Genomic DNA, 26,705 nt, shown 5'->3' on the forward strand with positions numbered 1-26,705 from the left:
TGCTCCTAGACTTTAATGCAGGCAAACTTAAATCAGTTTTACCTCATTTCTAACAGCATGTCACATGTGCAGCCAGAGGAAGAAAAACTCTAGACCACCTTTACTCCACACACAGAGACGCGTACAAAGTTCTCCCTCACCCTCCAGTTGACAAATCTGACCTTAATTCTATCCTCCTGATTCCTGCTAAACAGATGACACGGATGCTATGCCACAGGACTGTTTGCTAGCACAGACTGGAATATGTTCTGGGATTCATCCAATGGCATTGAAGAATATACCACCTCAGTCACCGGCTTCATCAATAAGTGCATCGATGATGTCATCCACACAGTGACCGTATGTAAATACCCCAAAAAGAAGCCATGGATTACAAGCAACATCCGCACCGAGCTAAAGGCTAGAGCTGCCGCTTTCATGGAACTGGATCCTGGACACTCATCCGGACGATTATAAGATAGTCTTTGCTATGCCCTCAGAAAAACAATCAAACAGGCAAAGCGTCAATACAGGATTAAGAATGAATCATACTACACCAGCTCTGACGCTCGTCAGATGTGGCAGGGCTTGCAAACTATTACGGACCACAAAGGGAAACTCAGACGCAAGCTGCCCAGTGACGCAAGCCTACCAGATGGGCTAAATACCTTTTATGCTTGCTTTGGGGAAGCAACACTGAAGCATGCATGAGAGCACCAGCTGTTCCGGTGTGATCATGCTCTATGTAGCCAATGTGAGCAAGACCTTAAAACAGGTCAACATTCCCAAGGCCGAGGGGCCAGACGGAGCATGCGTGAACCAATTGGGAAGTGTCTTCACTGACATTTTCAACTTCTCCTTGACCAAGTCTGTAACTACATGTTTCAAACAGACCATCATAGTCCCCGTGCCCAAGAAAGCAAAAGCAACCTACCTAAATGACTACCGCTCCATAGCACTCACGTCGTGAAGTGCTTTGAAAGGCTGGTTATGGCTCACGTCAATAACATCATTCCAGAAACACTAGACCCACTCCAATTTGCATACCACACCAACAGATCCACAGATGACACAATCTCAATCGCACTCCACACTGCCCTTTCCCACCTGGACAAAAGGAACACCTATGTGAGGATAATGTTCATTGACTACAGCTCAGCGTTTAATACCATAGTGCCAACAAAGTTCATCACTAAGCTAAGGACCCTAGGATAAAGGATCCAATTACTACAATGCAACAAATACGAACGCAATGGATATCCCAATGGCCCATCTAATACCTGATTGTCTGCGAGTGGATCACAAACCCAAATGCAAACGTGGAAAACGCGGGGGAATCAGACAAAGACTTAAAAAAATTAAGAACAAACTCCCCTTACCCACCACCTTGCTGATTAATGCCCAGTCACTGAGGGGGAAAGCGGATGAGTTGTCAGCGAATCTGCACTTCCAACACGAATATCGGGAGGCCTGTTTGCTGGCATTTACTGAGACTTGGCTGGATGACAGAGGTCCGGACAGAGAAGTGGAGCCGGCCGGCTTCACTCTGGTCAGAGCGGACCGTGATCTGACCATCACAGGGATATTTCACAATGGGGGCGTCTGCCTGCTTGTCAGGGACCAGTGGTGTAAATCAATCCTGGTAAGAGAGAGACTCTGTACCCCCGACATTGAACTGCTTTCTGTGTCACTGCGACTTTACTATCTGCCCCGTGAGTTCCCCCAATTGTTTGTTACCGTTGTGTATATTCAACCTAAAGCTAAAATAACAAAGACATCAGAGATTATTTATAATCTGTCACAGAAACTGGAATCCATCTCCCCCGACGCACCTAAATTTATTTTAGGGGAATTTAACAACTGTAACTTGCGCAAAGTCTTGCGCACATACAATCAGTAAAAAAATAGGACTCTTGATAGGACTGTCGGCTCCTGAAGAGGGAGAAACCCACAGTTAAAACTACCTCAGGCCAACCTACTGTCGGCTCCTGGAGTGGGAGAAATCCACAGTTAAAACTACCTCAGGCCAACCTACTGTCGCCTCCTGAAGAGGGAGAAACCCACAGTTAAAACTACCTCAGGCCAACCTACTGTCGGCTCCTGGAGAGGGAGAAATCCACAGTTAAAACTACTTCAGGCCAACCTACTGTCGGCTCCTGGAGTGGGAGAAATCCACAGTTAAAACTACTTCAGGCCAACCTACTGTCGGCTCCTGGAGAGGGAGAAATCCACAGTTAAAACTACCTCAGGCCAACCTACTGTCGGCTCCTGGAAAGGGAGAAATCCACAGTTAAAACTACCTCAGGCCAACCTACTGTCGGCTCCTGGAGTGGGAGAAACCCACAGTTAAAACTACTTCAGGCCAACCTACTGTCGGCTCCTGGAGAGGGAGAAATCCACAGTTAAAACTACCTCAGGCCAACCTACTGTCGGCTCCTGGAAAGGTAGAAATCCACAGTTAAAACTACCTCAGGCCAACCTACTGTCGGCTCCTGGAGTGGGAGAAACCCACAGTTAAAACTAGAAAGGCCAACCTACTGTCGGCTCCTGGAGAGGGAGAAATCCACAGTTAAAACTACCTCAGGCCAACCTACTGTCGGCTCCTGGAGTGGGAGAAACCCACAGTTAAAACTGTCCAGATCTGGTATGACAACAGTATATCTTGTCTCCAGGGGGTTTTGACTGTACTATGTGGGAGGTATTTGGTCTCCAGGGGTGTTTTGACTGTACTATGTGGGAGGTATTTGGTCTCCAGGGGTGTTTTGACTGTACTATGTGGGAGGTATTTGGTCTCCAGGGGTGTTTTGACTGTACTATGTGGGAGGTATTTGGTCTCCAGGGGTGTTTTGACTGTACTATGTGGGAGGTATTTGGTCTCCAGGGGTGTTTTGACTGTACTATGTGGGAGGTATTTGGTCTCCAGGGGTGTTTTGACTGTACTATGTGGGAGGTATTTGGTCTCCAGGGGTGTTTTGACTGTACTATGTGGGAGGTATTTGGTCTCCAGGGGTGTTTTGACTGTACTATGTGGGAGGTATTTGGTCTCCAGGGGTGTTTTGACTGTACTATGTGGGAGGTATTTGGTCTCCAGGGGTGTTTTGACTGTACTATGTGGGAGGTATTTGGTCTCCAGGGGTGTTTTGACTGTACTATGTGGGAGGGATTTGCTCTCCAGGGGTGTTTTGACTGTACTATGTGGGAGGTATTTGGTCTCCAGGGGTGTTTTGACTGTACTATGTGGGAGGTATTTGGTCTCCAGGGGTGTTTTGACTGTACTATGTGGGAGGTATTTGGTCTCCAGGGGTGTTTTGACTGTACTATGTGGGAGGTATTTGGTCTCCAGGGGTGTTTTGACTGTACTATGTGGGAGGTATTTGGTCTCCAGGGGTGTTTTGACTGTACTATGTGGGAGGGATTTGCTCTCCAGGGGTGTTTTGACTGTACTATGTGGGAGGTATTTGGTCTCCAGGGGTGTTTTGACTGTACTATGTGGGAAGTATTTGGTCTCCAGGGGTGTTTTGACTGTACTATGTGGGAGGTATTTGGTCTCCAGGGGTGTTTTGACTGTACAATGTGGGAGGTATTTGGTCTCCAGGGGTGTTTTGACTGTACAATGTGGGAGGTATTTGAGGACAGCAGCTCTGATCTGGATGAACTCACAGAGGTAATGTAAACTTCTGTGTTGAGTCAGTTGTGCCTACTAAGACCTGTAAAATCTTCCCTAACAACAAGCCTTGGGTATCAAAACATCTAAAATCACTACATGATAGGAAGAAGGCAGTTTATGCTGGGGGTGATAGACAGGCTTTAAGAGATGTACGACTTGAGATAAAAAGACAGATACTGGTGGACAAGGAGGCATACAAGCAAAGGGTAGAGAGGACCCTCTCCTCAGGAAACGCAAGGGTGGCCTGGCAAGGGACTAAATCCATGGCTAGTGCCCCCCACATAGGCAGGGGAAAAACCAGTGCTGACCTTGGGAGACATGAGGGCCAGAACATGGCTAATGAACTGAATGTTTTCTTCTCAAGATTTGAATTGTGACGGAGGTAAAACAAATGGAAGCATCATTACAAATGTTTGAGGGAGTTGTTGTTCAACAGTCTGATGTTCTAAAGTTGTTCAGGGGATGTAACACACACAAAAGACAAAATAAGTGGGCATGTGTTAAAGCACTGTGCTGAACAACTGGCTGGTGTTTTTTACAGACATTTTCCAATCCTCAGTCAACCAGCAACACGTTCCAGTATTGTGGAAAAACTCAATAATTATACCAATTCCTAAAGCATCTAATCCCACTGTGCTGAATGACTACCACCCTGTCGCCTTGACATCCTTAGTAATGAAATGCCTTGAGAAAATTGTGAAAAGTCATATTGTCAGGGTCACCCAGAAGCTCCTCGACCCATTTCAGTTTGCCTATCAGCCCAGCAGAGGAGTTGATGATGCCATTAACATGGTCTATAGATATCTAGAGGGTGTAGTCTCCTTAACATGGTCTATAGACATCTAGAGGGTGTAGTCTCCTTAACATGGTCTATAGACATCTAGAGGGTGAGGTCTCCTTAACATGGTCTATAGACATCTAGAGGGTGTAGTCTCCTTAACATGGTCTATAGACATCTAGAGGGTGTAGTCTCCTTAACATGGTCTATAGACATCTAGAGGGTGTAGTCTCCTTAACATGGTCTATAGACATCTAGAGGGTGTAGTCTCCTTAACATGGTCTATAGACATCTAGAGGGTGTAGTCTCCTTAACATGGTCTATAGACATCTAGAGGGTGAGGTCTCCTTAACATGGTCTATAGACATCTAGAGGGTGTAGTCTCCTTAACATGGTCTATAGACATCTAGAGGGTGAGGTCTCCTTAACATGGTCTATAGACATCTAGAGGGTGAGGTCTCCTTAACATGGTCTATAGACATCTAGAGGGTGTAGTCTCCTTAACATGGTCTATAGACATCTAGAGGGTGTAGTCTCCTTAACATGGTCTATAGACATCTAGAGGGTGTAGTCTTCTTAACATGGTCTATAGACATCTAGAGGGTGTAGTCTCCTTAACATGGTCTATAGACATCTAGAGGGTGTAGTCTCCTTAACATGGTCTATAGACATCTAGAGGGTGTAGTCTTCTTAACCATGTTAAGAAGACTACACCCTCTAGATGTCTATAGACCACAATCATCTCCTTAGTTTTGTTGATGTTGAGTGTGAGGTTATTTTCCTGACACCACACTCCGAGGGCCCACCCGAGCCACTGCCTGTTCACCCCGCTATCATCCAGAAGGCGAGGTCAGTACAGGTGCATCAAAGCTGGGACCGAGAGACTGAAAAACAGCTTCTATCTCAAGGCCATCAGACTGTTATACAGCCACCACTAACATTGAGTGGCTGCTGCCTACACACTGACACTGACTCAACTCCAGCCACTTTAATAATGGGAATTGATGGGAAATGTTGTAAATATATCACTAGCCACTTTAAACAATGCTACCTTATATAATGTTACTTACCCTACATTATTCATCTCATATGCATACCATCTAGAGGGGGTATTAACATGGTCTATAGACATCTACAGGGTGTATTAACATGGTCTATAGACATCTAGAGGGTGTATTAACATGGTCTATAGACATCTAGAGGGTGTATTATCATGGTCTATAGACATCTAGAGGGTGTATTAACATGGTCTATAGACATCTAGAGGGTGTATTATCATGGTCTATAGACATCTAAAGGGGGCCAAATCCCATGTCAGGGTTCTTTTTGTTGACTTTTCTTCTGCCTTCAACACAATCCAGCCTTACATTCTGGCACAGAGACTCATTCGAGATTTCCTGAGCCAATGCTCACAGCGAGTCAAAATAGGTCCCCATGTGTCGGATATACGCAATACCAACAAATTACCTCGACTAAGCTGTATCCCCACACACAGCCTCCTTATTGTTATTTTATTGTTATTTTTTAATTACATTTTTTATTAGTGGTTAGCCTAGTGGTTAGAGCGTTGGACTAGTAACCGGAAGGTTGTGAGTTCAAACCCCCGAGCTGACAAGGTACAAATCTGTCGTTCTGCCCCTGAACAGGCAGTTAACCCACTGTTCCCAGGCCGTCATTGAAAATAAGAATGTGTTCTTAACTGACTTGCCTGGTTAAATAAAGGTAAAATTTAAAAAAAAAAAAATTAAAAAACAAAAAAAAAAAAAATTGGTAAATATTTTCTCTATTTATAACTCTATCCCTCTATTTTCTTAAAACTGCATTGTTGGTTAAGGGCTTGTAAGTAATATATTTACACGGTTGTACTCGGCACATGTGACAAATAAAATTGGATTTGATTTTAATTTATTAGTTATCCTACAAGTAATCATCTAGTTTTTCAAAAGTTTCAGTAATGTCACAAAAACAATTCTGGTAACCGAAAGGACTACAGGTAGTTTTTTTTGTAATCAGTTACATTCCGTTTGCCAGTCTGTCCACTCAAAAGTCTTCAAGCAGCAAGATACTGCCTGAGTGGACATATTGACAGAGTAAGTGATAGCAACGTTTCAAATCGCAGCCTTAACACACAGATGCATTCACACTCACACACACACATATTTATCAAACTCCTCTACACCACTACTTACCCACACACACAACCCTCCCCGCCAATATGCACCATACAGTGTGTTACCTGGTTGTAGAGGGCACAGACGTGAAGGGCGGTGTTTCCAGAGGCGTTCTGAGCAGCCATGTCGGCTCCGTAAAACAGCAGGTGCTCCAAGTGCTGAACATGACCATGACGGCATGCCTGTATGTGGAGACACATGGATGCCAGTTTGGGTTATTGAGGTATTTTGGGTGATTGAGATATCATACACTGTGTGATATTGGAGAAAGACAGTTTCGTTTCTCTGTTTTCTTCTCTTTGTCTCTCCCCCACATGCACTATAATTGTTGTTCCCTCTCTGTTTTGTCTTGTCACTATCTCTCACACACACACACACACACACACACACACACACACACACACACACACACACACACACACACACACACACACACTGAATACTAATACCATGGGGGGAAAGGGAAGGTAACTGATTGGAGTATAGTAATGGAGGGCTCTGGAAAGTTGGCCTGTAGGTCCAGTTTTAGTGCTGGCTTTCTCTCCACCCCATTCAAACTGGGTGAGAGTTCCCCTCTCAAAATACACACTCTTTCTCGCACACTCCTTTGGCATCTCTCTTTATTTTACCAGCAGCCGTCAGTTCAGTCCAGAGTATCCCAAACTATGGACTTTATGTGGGGTCACCAGATTTAAATTTGGGGTCACGAGAGAAACTCGGAAAAGCAGTCTCTGTTTTCTTCCTACAAATCTTTTGAGCGGTTTAAGCTACAAATATTATAACCCCATCACTGAAAGATAAGACTCTCAGGCACACTATATTTTTTCTGCCATTTTCTGCAATGGTGTAAAGTACTTAAGTAAAAATACTAAGTCTTTTTTTAGGTATCTTTACTTTACTATTTATATTTTTGACTGCTTTTACTTTTAATTGACTACTTTTACTTTTACTTCTTAAGGAATGTATCCTAAAGAAAAGAATGTACTTTAACTCCATACATTTTCAATGACATAAAAAAGTACACGTTACATTTTCAATGCTTAGCTGGACAGGAAAGTGGTCCAATTCACTCACTTATCAAGAGAACATTCCTGGTCATCCCTACTGCCTCTGATCTGGAGGACTCACTAAGCACAAATGCTTAGTTTGTAAATTGTCTGAGTGTTGGAGTGTGTCCCTGGCTATCTGTAAATTTAAAAACAAGAACATTGTGCCTTTTGGTTTACTTAATATAAGGAATTTGAAATTATTTATACTTTACTTTTGATACTTAAGTATATTTTTGCAATTTGACCTACTTTTGATACTTAAGTATATTTAAAAACAAATATTTTTAGACTTTTAATTTTACTTGAGCCATTTTCTATAAAGGTATCTTTACTTTTACTCAAGTTTGACAATTGGTTACTTTTTCCACCACTGGTTTTCTGTTACACTCCATAATGCATAGAATAGAGAGGACAAGACCGGGCTCTAAATCAGACTGGGGGGAAAAGAACATCATCAATGACGTTGTTCTTTTCTACACAGAAGATCATGTAAAAAGTATTGCCTGATGATGTTTTGAACTTCCCAATACCTTTCTGATCCATTTCAGTCACTTCCGACCATTCTTCCTTCAGACTGAGTACTTTTACAGTACTTTTACAGTAGGCTTTCATACTGATTTGTTATAGACTGTCATAGCCCCAATTTAAAAAGTAAGCATTGGCCATGGATTACATCACCTTTTTTTTTACATGGAGGGGTCATGACAATGCTTGGATATCAAAATGGGGTCGCACAACAAAAAAGTTTGTGAACACCTGGTTGATCCTGATTATACTGTAGGTCTCTGCATTGAGTTCTGTGGTGGCTGTGCTCTGAAGATGGTGTCAGGGAAGAACAGGGCAAGCAGGTGGGGGGGGGGGATCACCATGGATGTCCCCAGACATGCTGGTGTGGAGAGTAGAGTAGAAGAGAGACTGGTGGGAACATTAGAGCACTGTGGACACAGTGCTGTTGACTGAGTTCTAGTGCTCCAGTCCTTTATGGTTTATATAATGACAGGGTCTGCAGAGTTTTATCAAGCCCTGTAGTGGTACTCCTGTTCCCTCCATTTAAAACCTTATGAAGTCTGCAGTGCTTTGGTGCCCCATCCAATTAGGAAATTAATACTGTACTTGTTCCGCTTTGCTCTTCCGCTACATTTTCTTCCTAATCAACGGAAGGTTTCCTCAAAATGTCAGTCCGGATCTACAGTAGTGTCTATGTCTGGGAAGAGCAGTCTCTCTCTGTATATGTGTGTGTGTGTGTGTGTGTGTGTGTGTGTGTGTGTGTGTGTGTGTGTGTGTGTGTGTGTGTGTGTGTGTGTGTGTGTGTGTGTCTGTGTGTGTGTGTGTGTGTGTGTGTGTGTGTGTGTGTGTGTGTGTGTGTGTGTGTCTGTTTCTGTTTCTGTCTGTGTGTGTGTGTGTGTGTGTGTGTGTGTGTGTGTGTGTGTGTGTGTGTGTGTGTGTGTGTGTGTGTGTGTGTGTGTGTGTGTGTGTGTGTGTGTGTGTGTGTGTGTGTGTGTGTGTGTGTGTGTGTGTGTGTGTGTGTCTGTTTCTGTCTCTGTGTTTGTGTGTGTGTGTGTGTGTGTGTGTGTGTGTGTGTGTGTGTGTGTGTGTGTGTGTGTGTGTGTGTGTGTGTGTGTGTGTGTGTGTGTGTGTGTGTGTGTGTGTGTGTGCGTGTGTGTCTGTGTGTGTGCGTGTGTGTCCGTGTGTGTGTGTGTGTGTCCGTGTGTGTGTGTGTGTCTGTGTCTGTGTCTGTGTCTGTTTCTGTCTCTGTGTCTGTGTGTGTGTGTGTGTGTGTGTGTGTGTGTGTGTGTGTGTGTGTGTGTGTGTGTGTGTGTGTGTGTGTGTGTGTGTGTGTGTGTGTGTGTGTGTTAGTGATGAGCAGGTTGACTCATAACCTGCAATCCCCGCGGTTATATCCATTGGGTTGGTTGGGTTTAGGGACATAAAATATTGTGTGGTTTACTTTTATCTGCCATTAGTGCGTAAGCCTAAACTTTAGGGCCTAACTCAGAGTTTCCCAATCTAGAGTTCGCAAACCCATGTGGTTTGAAAATGGCATCGCGAGATGAGGTGGTTCATAGAACCGGTAGCTGCTAGATGCGGTTGTAATTAACAGAGCGGCTTATGTTTCTTCCTACAAATGTTTCTCTATCTTTTGAATGATTTAAGTAACCAAATATTATGACCTGAAAGATAAGATGTTCAGGAACACGTACTTACATACTGTTTGTGGACAAGACCAGGCACTAAATCAGACTGGTGGGAAAATAACATAATCAATGATGACTAGCAGGTTAGGGTCGGGTGCAGGACTCAGATTTTCACTTTATCACATATAGTTAGGCATTTGTGGATGGGTGTGGTGGAAATTCTAACCAAGTGAGAACGACCTTTGTTATTTCTTCAAACAATCAATCTTTATTATTGATTACAATTGCAATAATGGAGCTGGTAAATTGTTGAGAGCCTAACGAGCAGATTTGGGGTACAGCTCTTTATAGCAACGTACATCCTCCTGAATGTCCATGACAAACAACAAATGTCTGGAATGGGTCAAAAGGTTAGGATTTGAGAAAGGAGTATCCCCCAGCCAGATAGCATTTGCTGTGAAGACTGTTCCAATTGTATAGAAATCATGGTTTAGCCCCTAGGTCAAGGTTCCTCCCATCAACCGTCCACAACAGAGACATCTCCTCCCTGGTACCTCATAATACACAAACACCAACTCAACCTATGGCATGCAGGTTCTGTAGGTTCTATCACCAAGCCATCATAAATCAATTGCCAGCGCCAAGCCCCCAGCGCCAAGTCCCACACACAGATGAGACAGTACTGAGGAACCTTATTTGATGCATAAACAGTATTAAAGCATAATCTTGGCATCTGCGGGCAGGTGCGTATGTGTGTGTTTACCTGGTGTATCTCCTGCCATCCGTTCTCGTCCACACAGCCCACCTGAGCGTGGTCATGGAGCAGAAGTTCACAGCAGTAGGGGTCTCCTCCTACCATAGAGCTGTGATAGAGCGGACTTAACCCCCGACTGTCCTTATAGTCAGGAGACGCACCCAGGTCCAGCAACGTCTGGCAGAGAGAAAGAGAACGAGAGGGAAAGTTAGAGAACACACACACACACAATGCACACACTCACTTCAAGCCCAACAGAAGCTATGAAAACCCCTGTATGAAAACACTATCCATTTCCTTTGTGGGATCTACATTTTTCTATCATAGGCTTCTGCACTCATGTAGATCAAAAAGAGGGACATAGAGTAGTCCATTAAGATGATGGGTTTTTGTGCACTACAGCTATAGCTCTCAGGATGAGAACAATGATGAGTCATATCAGAGGCATTCAGTAATGATACACATCCATTCACTGAGCACACGCCTACTCATTAAAGACAACAACCTAACCTCCTCATAGCAGATGAAAACCCAGTGAGCCAGGGAGGGCACAAGAAGCCCATTGAATAAAAGCATCTTTTCAGTCAGGTCTCGGAAGAGAGTACTTAGCACCCACATACACACTGAGGAAATCATGTGAGTCAGACTCTTACTTATGACAAGCAGAAAGTGAGTGAGTGTGTGTGTGTGTGGTCTAGTTCTTCTATCTTTGTGGTGACCTGCAATCCCCAAAAGTTTCCCAGTTTCGCACAAAGGCTATTTTAGCTTAGGGGTTAGATTTAGGGTGAGGGTTACAATTAGGCTTAGGGTTACAATTAGGGTTAAGGGTTAGTTTAGGTGTTAGGGGTTAGGGAACATAGGATTTTGAATGGAAATCAATTTTAGGTCCACTCAAGGATAGAAAAATAATTGTGTGCGTGTGTTTGTGCGTGTGTTTGTACGTGTGTGTACTCACTATGAGGGCCGTATGGTTCTTGGTGCGGACAGCCTTGTGCAGTGCAGTGATGCCGTCTCGGGTCCTGAAGTCCAGGTGAGCTCCTCCACTCTTCAGCACCTTGATGAGGTCTGCACAGCCCTCCAGCTGAGACGCCATGGTCAGAGGACATTCTACAGCACACAGGGGAGAGAGGAACTAGGTTTAATATATAACGGAACGGCTTTTCAGTGTACATTCTGCATAGTACTGAGACAGAAGCATGCATTCAGCATTAGGGTTGACTTTAACTGTTTGTATTTAAATGAATCAAAGCATTTGTATGAGAAGGCCGATCCCTTTAAATGTCTCTGATTAGAGTGATAAGGGCAGGGTGAATAAAATACTAGTTCCATTTCCAGATGAATCCACTCTCATCAATTTCAAGTGATTAATTTAAGAAGACAAATATTGTGCATTTGAGAGCCTCATCAGCGAAATGACTTTGTGATAAACATGATGGAGTTTGTGTTTACCAGAACCAGATAAGAGTGTCGGAGTTAGCAAACAATCTGTGTGTGTGTATGTGTGTGTGTTTGTTTGATGATGATGATGATGCAACTTAACACTAACGCCTCGATCACACCGACAGCATCATTGCATTTTGGTACACAAGAAGTAAATTAATTTCCAATGGAACGCTGCGTTGCGTAGCATTTTGCGCAATGACGCTGTCGGTGTGATTAAGGCGTTAGAAGCCATCAATCTCATTATTTTAAATGTAGTTCTCTTCATCAAAATGTTTGTTTTGCTTTTGTTTGCTCTTTCTCTCTCTCTTTCTCTCTCTCTCTCTCTCTCCCTCCCTCTCCCTCTCCCTCTCCCTCCCAGAGGTCACCCCATTGGAGGCTCTCAACAAATGACTGCACAAACATTTGCATAAACATGAGGAGATTAGCATGAAGAATAATCCATCTTTACCCAGCATGCATTGGGATGTGGCAGAGAGGGCCAGACAGATATCACTCAGTGGGCAGCCAACCCGAACAATCACAGCACTCGTTATCTACGTCTGTCTGTCTCTCTATCACTGTATCTGTCCATCTGTCTGTCTGAATATTTGTCTGTCTATTTCTGTCTGTCAGTCTCTGTATCTGTCCGTCTATCTCTGTATCTCTCTCCCTCTCTTTAATAATAACACTGATAATAAGTATCCTCAGGAAGTTCAATCAGTAGAACAGGAACCTCGGTGGGGAGTAAATTCCTGATTGGACGATAGCTGTTTTGATACTGTGTGTCTGAATGTACGCAGTATCACAATAATATCTACTCTCTTAATACTGTGGAACATACACTGAGTGTACAACACATTAGTAACACCTCCCTAATTATGAGTTGCACCTCCTTTTGCCCTCAGAACGGCCTCAATTTGTCGGGGCATGGACTCTGCAAGGTGTTGAAAGCATTCCACAGTTGTGTCAAGTTGGCTGGATTTCCTTTGGGTGGTGGACAATTTTTGATACCAGTGGAGGCTCCTCAGAGGAGGAAGGGGAGGGCCATCATCCTCAGTGAATTTCATAAAAATGTAAATTGTAGATCATTAAAAAATGTATCATTTTTAGATAAAACTACACGGAATATAATCACGTCACCAAATAACTGATGAAATCACACTACTTTGCCAAGAAAAACTACAGTAGCCTCAACAGCCCTCTGTAGGGTATCACCATGGCGTAGCCGGAGTACAGCTAGCTTCCGTCCACCTCTGGATACATTGACTTCAATCCAAAACCTAGGAGGCTCATGGTCCTCACCCCTTTCCATAGACTTACAAACTAATTATGACAACTTCCAGAGGATGTCCTCCAATCTCGATTGAGATTGCGTCATCTGTGGATCTGTTGGGGCAGTATGAGAATTGGAGTGGGTCTCGGGTGTCTGTGAGGATGCTGTTGATGTTAGCCATGACCAGCCTTTCAAAGCACTTCATGGCTACTGACGTGAGTGCCACAGGGCGGTAATCATTTAGGCAGGTTACCTTGGGCACAGGGACTATGGTGGTCTGCTTGAAACATGTAGGTATTACAGACTCGGTCAGGGAGAGGTTGAAATTGTCAGTGAAGGCACTTGACAGTTGGTCCGCGCATGCTTTGAGTACACATCCTGGTAATCCGTCTGGCACAGCGGCTTTGTGAACACAGTTATCTAGAACAGCTGGTGCTCTCGTGCATGCTTCAGTGTTGCTTGCCTTGAAGAGAGCATAAAAGGCATTTAGTGCTAGGCAAGTGTCACTGGGCAGCTTGCATCTGGGTTTCCCTTTGTAGTCCGTAATAGTTTTCAAGCCCTGCCACATCCGAAGAGCGTCAGAGCAGGTATAGTAGGATTCAATCTTAATCCTGTATTGACGCTTTGCTTGTTTGATGGTTCGTCTGAGGGCATAGCGGAATTTCTTATAAGTGTCGAGATTAGTCTCCCGCTCCATGAAAGCGGCAGCTCTAGCCTTTAGCTCGATGCGAATGTTGCCTGTAATCCATGGCTTCTGGTTGGGATATGTACGTATAGTCACTGTGGGGACGACGTCATCGATGCACTTTTTGATGAAGCCGATGACCGAGTTGGTGTATTCCTCAATGCCATTGGATGAATAGCAAAACAAAGTCACTGGTGCTTCCTGCTTTAGTTTCTGCTTGTAAGCAGGAATCAGGAATTAGGAGGATATAATTATGGTCAGATTTGCCAAATGGAGGGCGGGGGAGAGCTTTGTATGCATCTCTGTGTGTGGAGTAAAGGTAGTCTAAAATGTATTTTCCTGTTGCACATGTGACATGTGCTGGTAAAAATTTGGTAAAACTGATTTAAGTTTTCCTGCGTTTAAAGTCCCCGGCCACTAGGATCGCCGCTTCTGGGTGAGCATTTTCTTCTTTGCTTATGGCCTTATAGAGTTGGTTGAGAGCGGTCTTACACGGAACCCAAACCGGCTGCGCGCATGTGCCATCGTGCATACATTTATTTTGTCCCCGTACACCAAACGCGATCACAATACGCAGGTTAAAATACTCTACCTCAGGCGAGCAATACCTCGAGACTTCTTTAATATTAGACACCGCACACCAGCTGTTATTGACAAGAAGACTCACACTCCCACCCCTTGTCTTATCAGAGGTAGCATCTCTCATCAATTGTCCTCTCATCTTAAACGGCATTGACGGCCTCTGCTTGACACACACGGGAAACTGTTGAGCGTGAAAACTTCTTGACCCACTCAAACCGGTGAGCCTGCCACCTACTACCTGTTCAAAGGCACTTAAATCTTTTTTCTTGCCCATGGAATGGCACACATACACAATATGTCTCAATGCTTAAAAATCCTTCTTTAACCTGTATCCTCCCATTCATCTACACTGATTGAAGTAGATTTAATAAGTGACATCAATAAGGGATCATAGCTTTCAGCTGGATTCATCTGGTCAGTCTATATGGAATGTTTTGTACACTCAGTGTATATCAAATAGTACTGTGGCTCAGCTAACCATTGTTTGTTCTCTCGCCAGTAATCAATGACATCTGCAGGGAAGTTGTTAGCACCCAGGGGCAGGTAGCCTAGCGGTTGAGATGGGCCAGTAACTGTGGGTTGCTAGTTCGAAACCTCGAGCCGCCTAGGTGAGAAATCTGTTGATGTGTCCTTGAGCAAGGTAGTTAACCCTAATTGCTCCTGGGTCACCATCAATAATGGCTGTGTCTCAGGGGGAGTGGGCTATGCAACAAAAAAATTATCACACGTGTATAATCCACACTAGTACAAATGTAAGAACCCACCTAATTATTATCTCATCAATGAGCATGTTTTTATTCACATATTGTAGCACTGTTTTGTTCAATCTAAATTAACTCTGCATGTCTCTTTGATTTTATCATTTCTGGATGCTAGAGGTGCGCCTGTCTCCTCACCTCCCGATTCAGGGTCGTGGAAGTTGGGGTCCAGACCTTTCTCCAGGAACTTGGACACCTTTTCGATGTTCCTCTGCTGTACATACTCCATAAACTTCTTCAGGTTCGCCTGGGAGACAGACAGGTAGAGAGTCCATGTCATTCAACTGGTATTAAACACATATTTAAATGTAATTCATGCAAATGTAATTGCATTTAATATTGAGGAGGGGGAGCGATGTAGAGTTTGAGAGAGGGGGTGGGAGTGAGAAAGAGAGAGCGATAAAGAGATTGATGAAGGAGGAGAAATAGAGTGAACAGGGAAGGAGGGGAGAGAAAAAGAGAGGTAGTGAAATAGAGCGAATGAAGGACAGTTAGGGAGATATAGAGAAAGATAAAACATAGAGGGAGAGAGAGCTGTGATTGGGTGATGTAACACTCATGTGGATAGAGATGTTTAATAATGCAGGTGCGAGATGAAAGCTGAAGCACACTCCCGTGTGTGTTTGTGTTCCATGTCAGTCCAAGTGGAAGATTTAGGTGGATACAGTAGTGCATTAGGCACCGTTGGGTAGACCGCAATATTCCATCTCTCTGTACTTCCAAAGCAGCAAACAACTCACTTTCTATTCATCAAGAACAAAATACAGTACATAGCACTTCTCTTTAAAGGATCAGACCACTTATCCATGGAACCAACTAGTTCCTAAACTGTGCATTATTAGTAAAGGAAACAGCCCTTAGGTTTGGGGTCAAGTCCATTTCAATTCAATAAATTCATCACAATATGGAAAACACACAGGTGTGAGGTAGATTGGGTGTATGTACAGCCATTGGTTATTGAAAGCAGAGGAGTTGAGGTGTGGTCTTTACTCCCAATATTCAGTTGTATGTTACAGTTTCACACCAAAGAGGGAATTTTGTATATCCTTATCTTTGTAACCTTTGCTTGATATTCAGCTCATTGCAGTAAAGCGTTTCAACCATTACAGATAACTATCTCACCCAGATGTTTGGAGAGTGAATTGGGATACGTACACATCTGCATCTGCTGTACAAGGCTGGAAAGCTCATTCATAAAATAACACCATGCAGCCACACACAGAACTGTCCAAATAGGGATTTGGACCAGAATCTATCTGGTCCCCACTTATCTACTTCTGTAGTACTACTGAAACAAGGAAGTTTGCAAGCAAAACACCACAGCCATAGAGTACTATGTGAGGACAATACATATTTAATTATTTTATCTGAATAAAAGTTTGAGGTGAATTTCCACTTCAATTCAGTTACTTAGTGATTCAATTTGAATTTCTGTTTAATACCTGAATTGACTGAATGTAAATGGTATTTATCCCAAAGCCTGACTCGAATCCCTATTAGCCTAATTACCAACCTGTAAAATATTCTCAATCAATACTACGGACTTAAAAACCTTGGGTTACTTGAGAGATTCCATATGCTGACAACAGCTTTCTGTGAAATAATGATTCCACTGTCGATGTAGCTTTAAATTCAATCCAGCTAACATCATTGAGAAATAGGAAATAGGTCATACAATATTGATACAGCATCTGAAATATTCAATACAGTTTGAACACACAGTATCTGAAGTAGTCAAGACTATATTGGTATAGTATCTAACATAACTTTATTGTGAGATAAAGAGATGGTATTAAACATAGAGGCGAGAGGAGAGAGCTGTGTTCAGATATAACCCATCTGGCTAACAGAGAGATATCATTACTATTCTATTCTCAAGGTTTCTCTGCCTCACTTGTTACATAACCACCACATGCACTGAAACCTACAGTACACACACACACACAAAGTAAAAGGTGCAGTGACACAAACAAAGGATTCTTTTTTACAGACATACTGTACACACGCTTGCACAAAACACACACACACCACACACACCTTGCCTGTGACCAGCATCGCTAATTAGCGGAACATCATGTAGAAGGCGTGTGCCACTCACCATGTAAGGCGTCAAATATATCCGTCCTTCCAAAATCCCTCTCTTTAACTCCTTCACAACTACACGTCTCTCTCGTGCTCCCTCACTCAGAGACATCTCCGCTCTCGCCCATACCTGGCTACCCTGGCTCACTCACACACACACACACACATTGGCACTGAGAATGACTGCCGACTGCTCCTCTCACCATCATCAGCTGTACTGAGGAGAAATTCACTCTGGCTTTTTTCAGAATATATGATAAGTGGTTGTTATGGTGATAGGATACAAAGAGTGAGCTCTGACTGCCAGAAACATACGTGTGTGGGAAGATAAGTCTGTGCGTGTGTACTATGAAATGCATTACTAGAAAGGCCGGAGGGATGCTTAGCTAGCAATGTGTTTCGTATAATGTGTGTAATTTTGCCCGTTGAGTGCAGAGGAGAGGAGACAGCTTTGTTATGGCTAATCTACTCAAGTACACATCCTAATGAACACCATCACATACACAGAGTATCATACTACAAAGTGGAACAGTATACATTTCCCTTCAGGAGAGGGGGGGGGCTCAATGCGGTTCCAGCCACAGCGCAGACTCCTTTATTGAAATACAAACGCTGTCAATGATGACTAGGAGCCTTGTTTGGCACAGGAAAATGACAGGAGAGGATGTGCATGTGAGACGGTTTGTTTGATGGCATATGTCTGCGTCCCAAGTCCCAACTTGATCTCATAAGGAACTGTAACAATGTAATCTCACAGGCTGAGAGAGGCTAACATCCACAGATTTGCAAAACATTACTGAAGTTTACAACAAAGTGTGAGAGGTTAGTTTGAAGCATGATAGCAAGGGGGTTAGGTTTATTTTAGTTCTGGGGTAACGGTAAGGTTAGTTTGAGTCATGCTTGAGGGTGCAGCACTGCCAAATGTAAAGATCAGACACAAATTGGCCACAAAACAATCCCTCTACTGTTACGTTTCTGGTGTGATTTCAGGCTGCCTAGTCTCCAGCTCAGTTTAATTCATAACACGGGTTCAGGAGTAAAATCTAATCGGAGGATCAATTTGAGACACACACACCGGTCATACTAATGTCATTACCACGAGAACCCATATCATAGCAACGAGAAGCCCTCCCCATAGTAACACGGTACACACACAGAAACAGATGAACCAGCAAAAGAGAACTGACAGATATGGGACAGAACACACACAGGTGTCACACAGGCATACATACACAAGCACGCCGTGCCACGCACACACGCACTGATACAGAATTTTAATTTGAGCCAGTTTGATACAGCAGGAAAATAATCATGCAGAAACAAGAAATGTGAATTATGTAGACTATAATTAATGGACATTTTTTGAAGGGGTTGATATGTTTTTCATTGTGGAAAATCAAGTCTGAAATTTGAAAGTGGAAAATTGAAACTTTAGAAGCCTTTTCAAACATTGGATACACTACAATTTTGCATTTCCTGTTGTGCAGGAAAATTCTCAGCAACAAAAGAGTGATCAAATTAAGATCCTACATCTGTACTCACGTGTCACAGACACATACACACACACACAACCACTGTCTACCTAGCATTAGGAAACACATCAGAATGACCTTCAGTCAGGGAGATTTTTCCAAATCAACACTTACAGACCCTACCTTTCTCTCACTGTATCCAATAGTAAAGGTTAATATCTGCCAACACAGCAGGCCCAACACCCAGCAGTGTGATCCTAAATTCACTGTCAGAGCATAAGATACTGTTCATATAACCATGTGCTAGTGTGTTTTTGTTGTTCAGAGTTCACTGGGGAGCAAGTAACCAAGTACACTTGCCAGGAGAGTAAATAAAGTCAATGACCTTCAGGATTTAGGTAAATAATCCCATGGTTTAATCCTGACACTCTATCTCCAAGGATTCTCCTCTTAGACTTCATCTGCTACCTTCAGATAATGGCAACAGTGTGAGGACCCTGCCAGAAAGAATCTCTCTCTCTCTCTCTCTCTCTCCCTCTCTCTCCCTCTCTCCCTCTCTCCCTCTCTCTTCAAGGGATTTATTGGCATGGGAAACATGTGTTAACATTGCCAAAGCAAGTGAGGTAGATAATATATAAAGTGAAATAAAGAATAAAAAATGTACAGTACACATACAGAAGTTTCAAAACAATAAAGACATTACAAATGTCATATTATATATATATATAGTGTTTTAAAAAGTACAAATGGTTAAAGGACACAAGATAAAATAAATAAGCATAAATATGGGTTGTATTTACAATGGTGTTTGTTCTTCACTGGTTGCCCTTTTCTCGTGGCAACAGGTCACAAATCTTGCTGCTGTGATGGCACACTGTGGAATTTCACCCAGTAGATATGGGAGTTTATCAAAATTGGATTTGTTTTCGAATTCTTTGTGGATCTGTGTAATCTGAGGGAAATATGTCTCTCTAATATGGTCATACATTGGGCAGGAGGTTAGGAAGTGCAGCTCAGTTTCCACCTCATTTTGTGGGCAGTGAGCACATAGCCTGTCTTCTCTTAAGAGCCATGTCTGCCTACGGCGACCTTTCTCAATAGCAAGGCTATGCTCACTGATTCTGTACATAGTCAAAGCTTTCCTTAATTTTGGGTCAGTCACAGTGGTCAGGTATTCTGCCGCTGTGTACTCTCTGTGTAGGGCCAAATAGCATTCTAGTTTGCTCTGGTTTTTTTGTTAATTCCTTCCAATGTGTCAAGTAATTATCTTTTTGTTTTCTCATGATTTGGTTGGGTCTAATTGTGCTGCTGTCCTGGGGTTCTGTAGGGTGTGTTTGTGTTTGTGATCAGAGCCCCAGGACCAGCTTGCTTAGGGGACTCTTCTCAAGGTTCATCTCTCTGTAGGTGATGGCTTTGTTATAGAAGTTTGGGAATCGATTCCTTTTAGGTGGTTATAGAATTTAACGGCTCTTTTCTGGATTTTGATAATTAGTGGGTACCGGCCTAATTCTGCTCTGCATGCATTATTTGGTGTTCTATGTTTTACACGGAGGATATTTTTGCAGAATTCTGCGTGCAGAGTCTCAATTTGGTGTTTGTCCCATTTTGTGAAGTCTTGGTTGGTGAGCGGACCCCAGACCTCACAACCATAAAGGGCAATGGGCTCTATGACTGATTCAAGTATTTTTCTGCCAAATCCTAATTGGTATGTTGAAATGTATGTTCCTTTTGATGACATAGAATGCCCTTCTTGCCTTGTCTCTCAGATCGTTCACAGCTTTGTGGAAGTTAACTGTGGCGCTGATGTTTAGGCCAAGGTATGTATAGTTTTTTGTGTGCTCTAGGGCAACAGTGTCTAGATGGAATTTGTATTTGTGGTCCAGGTGACTGGACCTTTTTTGGAACACCATTATTTTAGTCTTACTGAGATTTACGGTCAGGGCCCAGGTCTGACAGAATCTGTGCAAAAGATCTAGGTGCTGCTGTAGGCCCTCCTTGGTTGGTGACAGAAGCACCAGTTCATCAGCAAACAGTAGACATTTGACTTCATATTCTAGTAGGGTGAGGCCGGGTTCTACAGACTTTTCTAGTGCCCGCGTCAATTCATTGATATATATGTTGAAGAGGGTGGGGCTTAAGCTGCATCCCTGTCTCACCCCACGACCCTGTGTGAAGAAATTGTTGTGTTTTTTGCCAATTTTAACCGCACACTTGTTGTTTGTGTACATGGATTTTATAATGTCGTATGTTTTACCCCCAACACCACTTTCCATCAGTTTGTATAGCAGACCCTCATGCCAAATTGAGTCGAAGGCTTTTTTGAAATCAACAAAGCATGAGAAGACTTTGCCTTTGTTTTGGTTTGTTTGGTTGTTCATTAGGGTGTGCAGGGTGAATACATGGTCTGTTATACGTTAATTTGGTAAAAAGCCAATTTGACATTTGCTCAGTACATTGTTTCATTGAGGAAATGTACGAGTCTGCTGTTAATGATAATGCAGATGCAGAGGATTTTCCCAAGGTTACTGTTGATGCATATTCCACGGTAGTTATTGGGGTCAAATTTGTCTACACTTTTGTGGATTGGGGTGATCAGTCCTTGGTTCCAAATATTGGGGAAGATGCCAGAGCTAAGGATGATGTTAAAGACTTTTAGTATAGCCAATTGGAATTTGTTGTCTGTATATTTGATCATTTCATTGAGGATACCATCAACACCACAGGCCTTTTTGGGTTGGAGGGTTTTTATTTTGTCATTCAATGTAATTGGAGAATCTAGTGGGTTCTGGTAGTCTTCAATAGTTGATTCTAAGATCTGTATTTGATCATGTATATGTTATTGCTCTTTATTCTTTGTTATAGAGCCAAAAAGATTGGAGAAGTGGTTTACCCATACATCTCCATTTTGGATAGATAATTCTTCGTGTTGTTGTTTGTTTAGTGTTTTCCAATTTTCCCAGAAGTGGTTTGTGTCTATGGATTCTTCAATTACATTGAGCTGATTTCTGACATGCTGTTCCTTCTTTTTCCATAGTGTATTTCTGTATTGTTTTAGTGATTCACCATAGTGAAGGCGTAGACTCAGGTTTTCCGGGTCTCTATGTTTTTGGTTGGACAGGTTTCTCAATTTCTTTCTTAGATTTTTGCATTCTTCATCAAACCATTTGTCATTATTGTTAATTTTCTTCGGTTTTCTATTTGAGATTTTTAGATTTGATAGGGAAGCTGAGAGGTCAAATATACTGTTAAGATTTTCTACTGACAAGTTTACACCTTCACTATTACAGTGGAATGTTTTACCCAGGAAATTGTCTAAAAGGGATTGAATTTGTTGTTGCCTAATTGTTTTTTGGTAGGTTTCCAAACTGCATTCCTTCCATCTATAGCATTTCTTAATGTTACTCAGTTCCTTTGGCTTTTATGCCTCATGATTGAGTATTGCTCTGTTTAAGTAGACTGTGATTTTGCTGTGGTCTGATAGGGGTGTCAGTGGGCTGACTGTGAACGCTCTGAGAGACTCTGGGTTGAGGTCAGTGATAAAGTAGAGATGAGCTATAGGTGTACCTACCATAGGAGTCCCCTCGAAGCCTACCATTGACTATGTACATACCCAGCATGCGACAGAGCTGCAGGAGTTGTGTCCCGTTTTTGTAGGTTATGTTGTCATAGTTGTGACTAGGGGGGCATATGTGGGAGGGAATGCTGTCACCTCCAGGCAGGTGTTTGTCCCCCTGTGTGCTAAGGGTGTCAGGTTCTTGTCCGGTTCTGGCATTTAGGTCGCCACAGACTAGTACATGTCCCTGGGCCTGGAAATGATTGATTTCCCCCTCCAGGATGGAGAAGCTGTCTTCATTAAAGTATGGGGATTCTAGTGGGGGGATATAGGTAGCACACGAGGACATTTTTCTCTGTTAGGATAATTTCCTTCTGAATTTCTAGCCAAATGTAGAACGTTCCTGTTTTGATTAATTTAATGGAGTTAGTTAGGTCTGCTCTATATCAAATTAGCATACCCCCTGGGTCCCTTCCCTGTTTCACACCTGGTAGTTTGGTGGATGGGACTACCAGTTCTCTGTAACCTAGAGGGCAACCAGTGGGGTCCGTCTCCTCTATACCAGGTTTCTTGCAGGATGACAATGTCTGTATTACCTATTTCTTTAGTGAAGTCCGGGTTCCTGCTCTTTAGGACAAAGGCAGATGACCTCCGGCCTTGGATATTCCAGGATGATATAGTGAAGGCTTTTTGTTCCATAGAGTGTCCAATGTTGTTGGTCGTGGTTTGTCCTCAGGCCAGTAAGTGTGAGCAGAGCCTGCTGAGCATCTGGTACATACCATTGGCTTGGGCGAGTGTGAGAGTGGGGATTGGGACTGTTTGCCCGCTCACTACCTGGGCGTATGTGTGGCTTCCATGTTGAGGCCCTCTTTGCGGGATGGGGTGCATGGGGTGGGCAGGAGTAGCATAGGTCTGATCCGAAGGGGCCTAAATGGGGTGTGGGCATGGTTGACGTGGGGGGGTGTAGATTGGTTGGGGTGGGGTGGGGGTGTGGATGTGTCTGGGGGTGCTGTGGTCTGGATGTAATTCCTCTTGGCGTGGGTCCTCGATGTGTATGTCCACGGGGGGGGGGGGGGGGTGGTTCCTGCAGGTCTGGGAGGGTGTCTCGCTGATCTGGATGGGGTGTCTATTGATCTGTTGCTCCTGTGTGAAGTGTTGGGGATACGTTTGAGAGTGATGTCCTTTAGAGTTCGGGCAAAGGTGGGCACTGCTGCCTTGTAGAGGTGGACCTGGTCATAGAGGCTGTTCAAGTCCAGGGTGGAATGGTGGGCCAGGAAAACATTTGGTTTTGAGGCACAGTCACGGGAAATACTTGCGTTTACCCGCTGTATTGTGGCAGGGTGGAAGTCTTTTTGTGGTAGCAGGGTGGAGATAACCACTTGTGTGTTGGGGAAAGTAGAAGAAGCCTTTTCAATCACTCCCTTCAGTGCTGTGGCCACCCTTTCCTGCTGTGCTCTCATTGTCGTTTGTGCCTGTGTGTATTATTATGTGGCTGAGTGAGCCTAGTTGGTCCTCAGACAGAAGGTCGAGGGCGCGCTGGGTGTTTGGACACCAGAGTTTAGACACACTGTGTTTGGGAAAAAGTTTTTTTTCTTCTATATATTTCCCATTTGAGTACATACGTAGTGCAATTGGTGTCTTGTGTTTGTCCTCAGTGGGTGTGGGGGGGTTGTCAGAAGGGCTATCAGGGTGGCCGCTCAGAGGGGGTGAGAGCCGCTGGGCTTGGGGTTCTTCATTTGTCTGTTCTGCTGGCTTCTCTGTGGGGGTGGCCACCTCTCTAGTGGGTTGTTCTCTGTCACACGCCCTCTCTCTCTCTCTCCTCACTAAATGTAGCTAATCCTACATTTGCATGTTGTTCACCAGTGTGTTTAGTCCTCATAGTGTAGCACAGTAGGTGACCTCAGTAGGTATATTTGACACTCCATGGACTACATTTCCTTCCATCATCACTTCATGCCTCAGTAGCTCCTAGTCACAGACAACTGGGTTATAGTATGTACCATCACGGATCAGCAGTCATCATAAAGCCCCAATGTAAAGTAGTGGGTTAATGTCAACTGGTCCTTGAAATGCATACATGCTTTCATACATCACAACTACTTATCATTACATACCAGTGGAAGCAGTTGAGGGGAGGACATGTGTGAATACTGTGTACTGTTAATTCTAAGTGTCAGGGATCAGAAGGATCACCTGGATTCTCTGTGAATTATGTCAACAAATGATGATATCAGTCATGGGTAAATGGAACCGACAGACAGGCTAAGGAAGCATATAACATGGCTCCCTATGGCACATCCTGTACTGCGCTACAATGGCCCAGAGCCATATGTTTAGTTTATAGTCACAAAGTATCAATAGCACGTTATGGAGAAGAGACAGTCATTTGAGATTTGGTCTTTGTCTCAAATGATTCCTTTCCAACCATTTCGCACTACTTTTGGTACAGAGGCATATGGCTCTGTCACAAATAGTGCACCGATTCCCTATGTATTCCTGTTATGTAGACACTGCAGATCTATATCCAACATGCTGTATGTTGGGAGTGAGTATCTGTCTGAAAGCTCAGGGTCGTATGGCTTTCAGATAGCTACATGGCTGCACACTGAAGATGTGCACGAGGACTAGGCTATGCAGTACAAGGAAGCATATGGATGGGAATAATTACATATTTTGACCAACACTAATGCTTGCTGAATCAATGCTCTTTAATAGGATACTTCCGATGCTTGTATAGTTAGCATCAGCAGCAGGGGTGCTCAACTCCCCGCCACTAACATAAAGTGATGGCTGTGATACATGGAGAGGGGCGTATCCAGCTGTCTGTTCTCCATCTGTGACACTGATGATGATTTCAGTTAATAATTGGATCACCATTGTGTAGATCATAATATTGTGTAGATCATAGTAGAAAAGCCAACGATAAAGGCATTAAGGCTTGCGCTCCTTTGTTTCGTGTTGATCTGTTGGAGGTAGGGGCATTTGATTCAGAAGCCCTGCGCACCGGATAGGCAAAGTGTTCCCCTTTTGAACCATTGCATTTTTCCTGAAAAGACAAACTCCGCCTACCAGGTGGACCAGGAGATCTGTGAATAAATCGAGAATGCCTACAGCGCTGGCCAATCGGATAGCTCAAATCACCGTGCCTACCTACAGCTTCCACGACCCCGGCCACAGCAAAATTTGACACTAGTTTACGTGAGATTTAATAACTTTTAAAACCATGACCAAGAGAGACTGTCAAAGAATACAGCAACGAGCTGCTGTTTTTATTAGTGAGTTGATATCTACTTTTTATTCAACACTGTCAACACATTTACAAAATATAAAATGCGCTTCGCTCTACTTCAAGTGTATCGATAGCCATACATTTTATTATTATAAGCAGCTCGACTGTCCCTCTCTGCCACTCGCTCTGGTCAGTCTCACTGGAGGAAAGGAGGGAGAGAGCAGGAACCGTGAGAGGCGGACCCTCTGCTGCTCTCTCCCTCCGCTGAGAATAATACCGTGTTCAAAATAACTTCAGTGTGTTCAAGACAACTGGGAACTCGGTAAAAATGAAATCCGACTGGGACTTATCTTTTTCACTGGTCATCCAACTCGGAAACTGGCATCTTTCTAGAACTCCGACTTTCCGACCTTGAGTTCACTGACGTCATGATATGACTTCGTTTTTTTTGTTGAGTTTCCAGTTGTCCTGAAAGCACCATGACCATCAGATGCAGGTACAGTCAGTCTAGTCAAATAAAACATGTAATTATTTAAATTTATGCTCAGCTGTGTCTCGCAAGTGTTACACCAACTAATCTATTTTGTTAATAAATCTTGAGTTATGAAATATAATATGGTCTGAGAAGGACAATATTAGCAGGCCAGGCATATAGCCAATATGCTATGATAATGTATTAGGCCTCTGCACAGCCCTCATTCCCACAGACCTGTTTTAAGTCAAAGCGAATTAATAGTTCATGTTACATTTGTTCAAAAAAAATCTGAGTGGTAGATATAGGCTTACTTTTTGACTGTGAAAGTGATCTTGACTCAGATAAGGTTGGTGACCACTTAAATAGCACATAGTGTGGCTTCTGACTTTACCCACTTCCATCAAAATAAACATCAACATCAAAATAAACATTTGTTGTCTTAAAAGACTGAAATCAGTGCAACCCAATGTAAACAGCATTAGCCTGCAGAGTTAGTTCCACATCCCACCCTGTCCTTTTGTTGACTGTCTTATATAAGGGTTAAGATGAAGCAGGCAGGCCTTGACCTGTATGTCCCAGATGCTTTATACAGAAACCATCCTGCTGCAGGGGCAAATCATTTTAATTAAAGAGAGAGAGAG

General features: G+C 43.3%; 1 protein-coding gene across 1 annotated transcript in view; it reads right to left on the reverse strand.

The window, feature by feature from the left end:
• LOC135538744 (SH3 and multiple ankyrin repeat domains protein 3-like) overlaps positions 1-26,705 on the reverse strand; it is a 245,766-nt gene that overhangs the window by 111,280 nt on the left and 107,781 nt on the right. Inside the window, exons 4-7 of the mRNA XM_064964649.1 lie at positions 15,392-15,500; positions 11,489-11,640; positions 10,543-10,710; positions 6,661-6,777 (exon numbers count right to left, since the gene is read on the reverse strand). Of these exons, the coding sequence (XP_064820721.1) occupies positions 6,661-6,777; positions 10,543-10,710; positions 11,489-11,640; positions 15,392-15,500 (546 nt within the window). The remainder of the gene's footprint in view (positions 1-6,660; positions 6,778-10,542; positions 10,711-11,488; positions 11,641-15,391; positions 15,501-26,705) is intronic.

This window comes from Oncorhynchus masou, unplaced genomic scaffold, assembly GCF_036934945.1.
Source record: "Oncorhynchus masou masou isolate Uvic2021 unplaced genomic scaffold, UVic_Omas_1.1 unplaced_scaffold_33___fragment_6___debris, whole genome shotgun sequence".
Taxonomy (NCBI): Eukaryota; Metazoa; Chordata; class Actinopteri; order Salmoniformes; family Salmonidae; genus Oncorhynchus; species Oncorhynchus masou.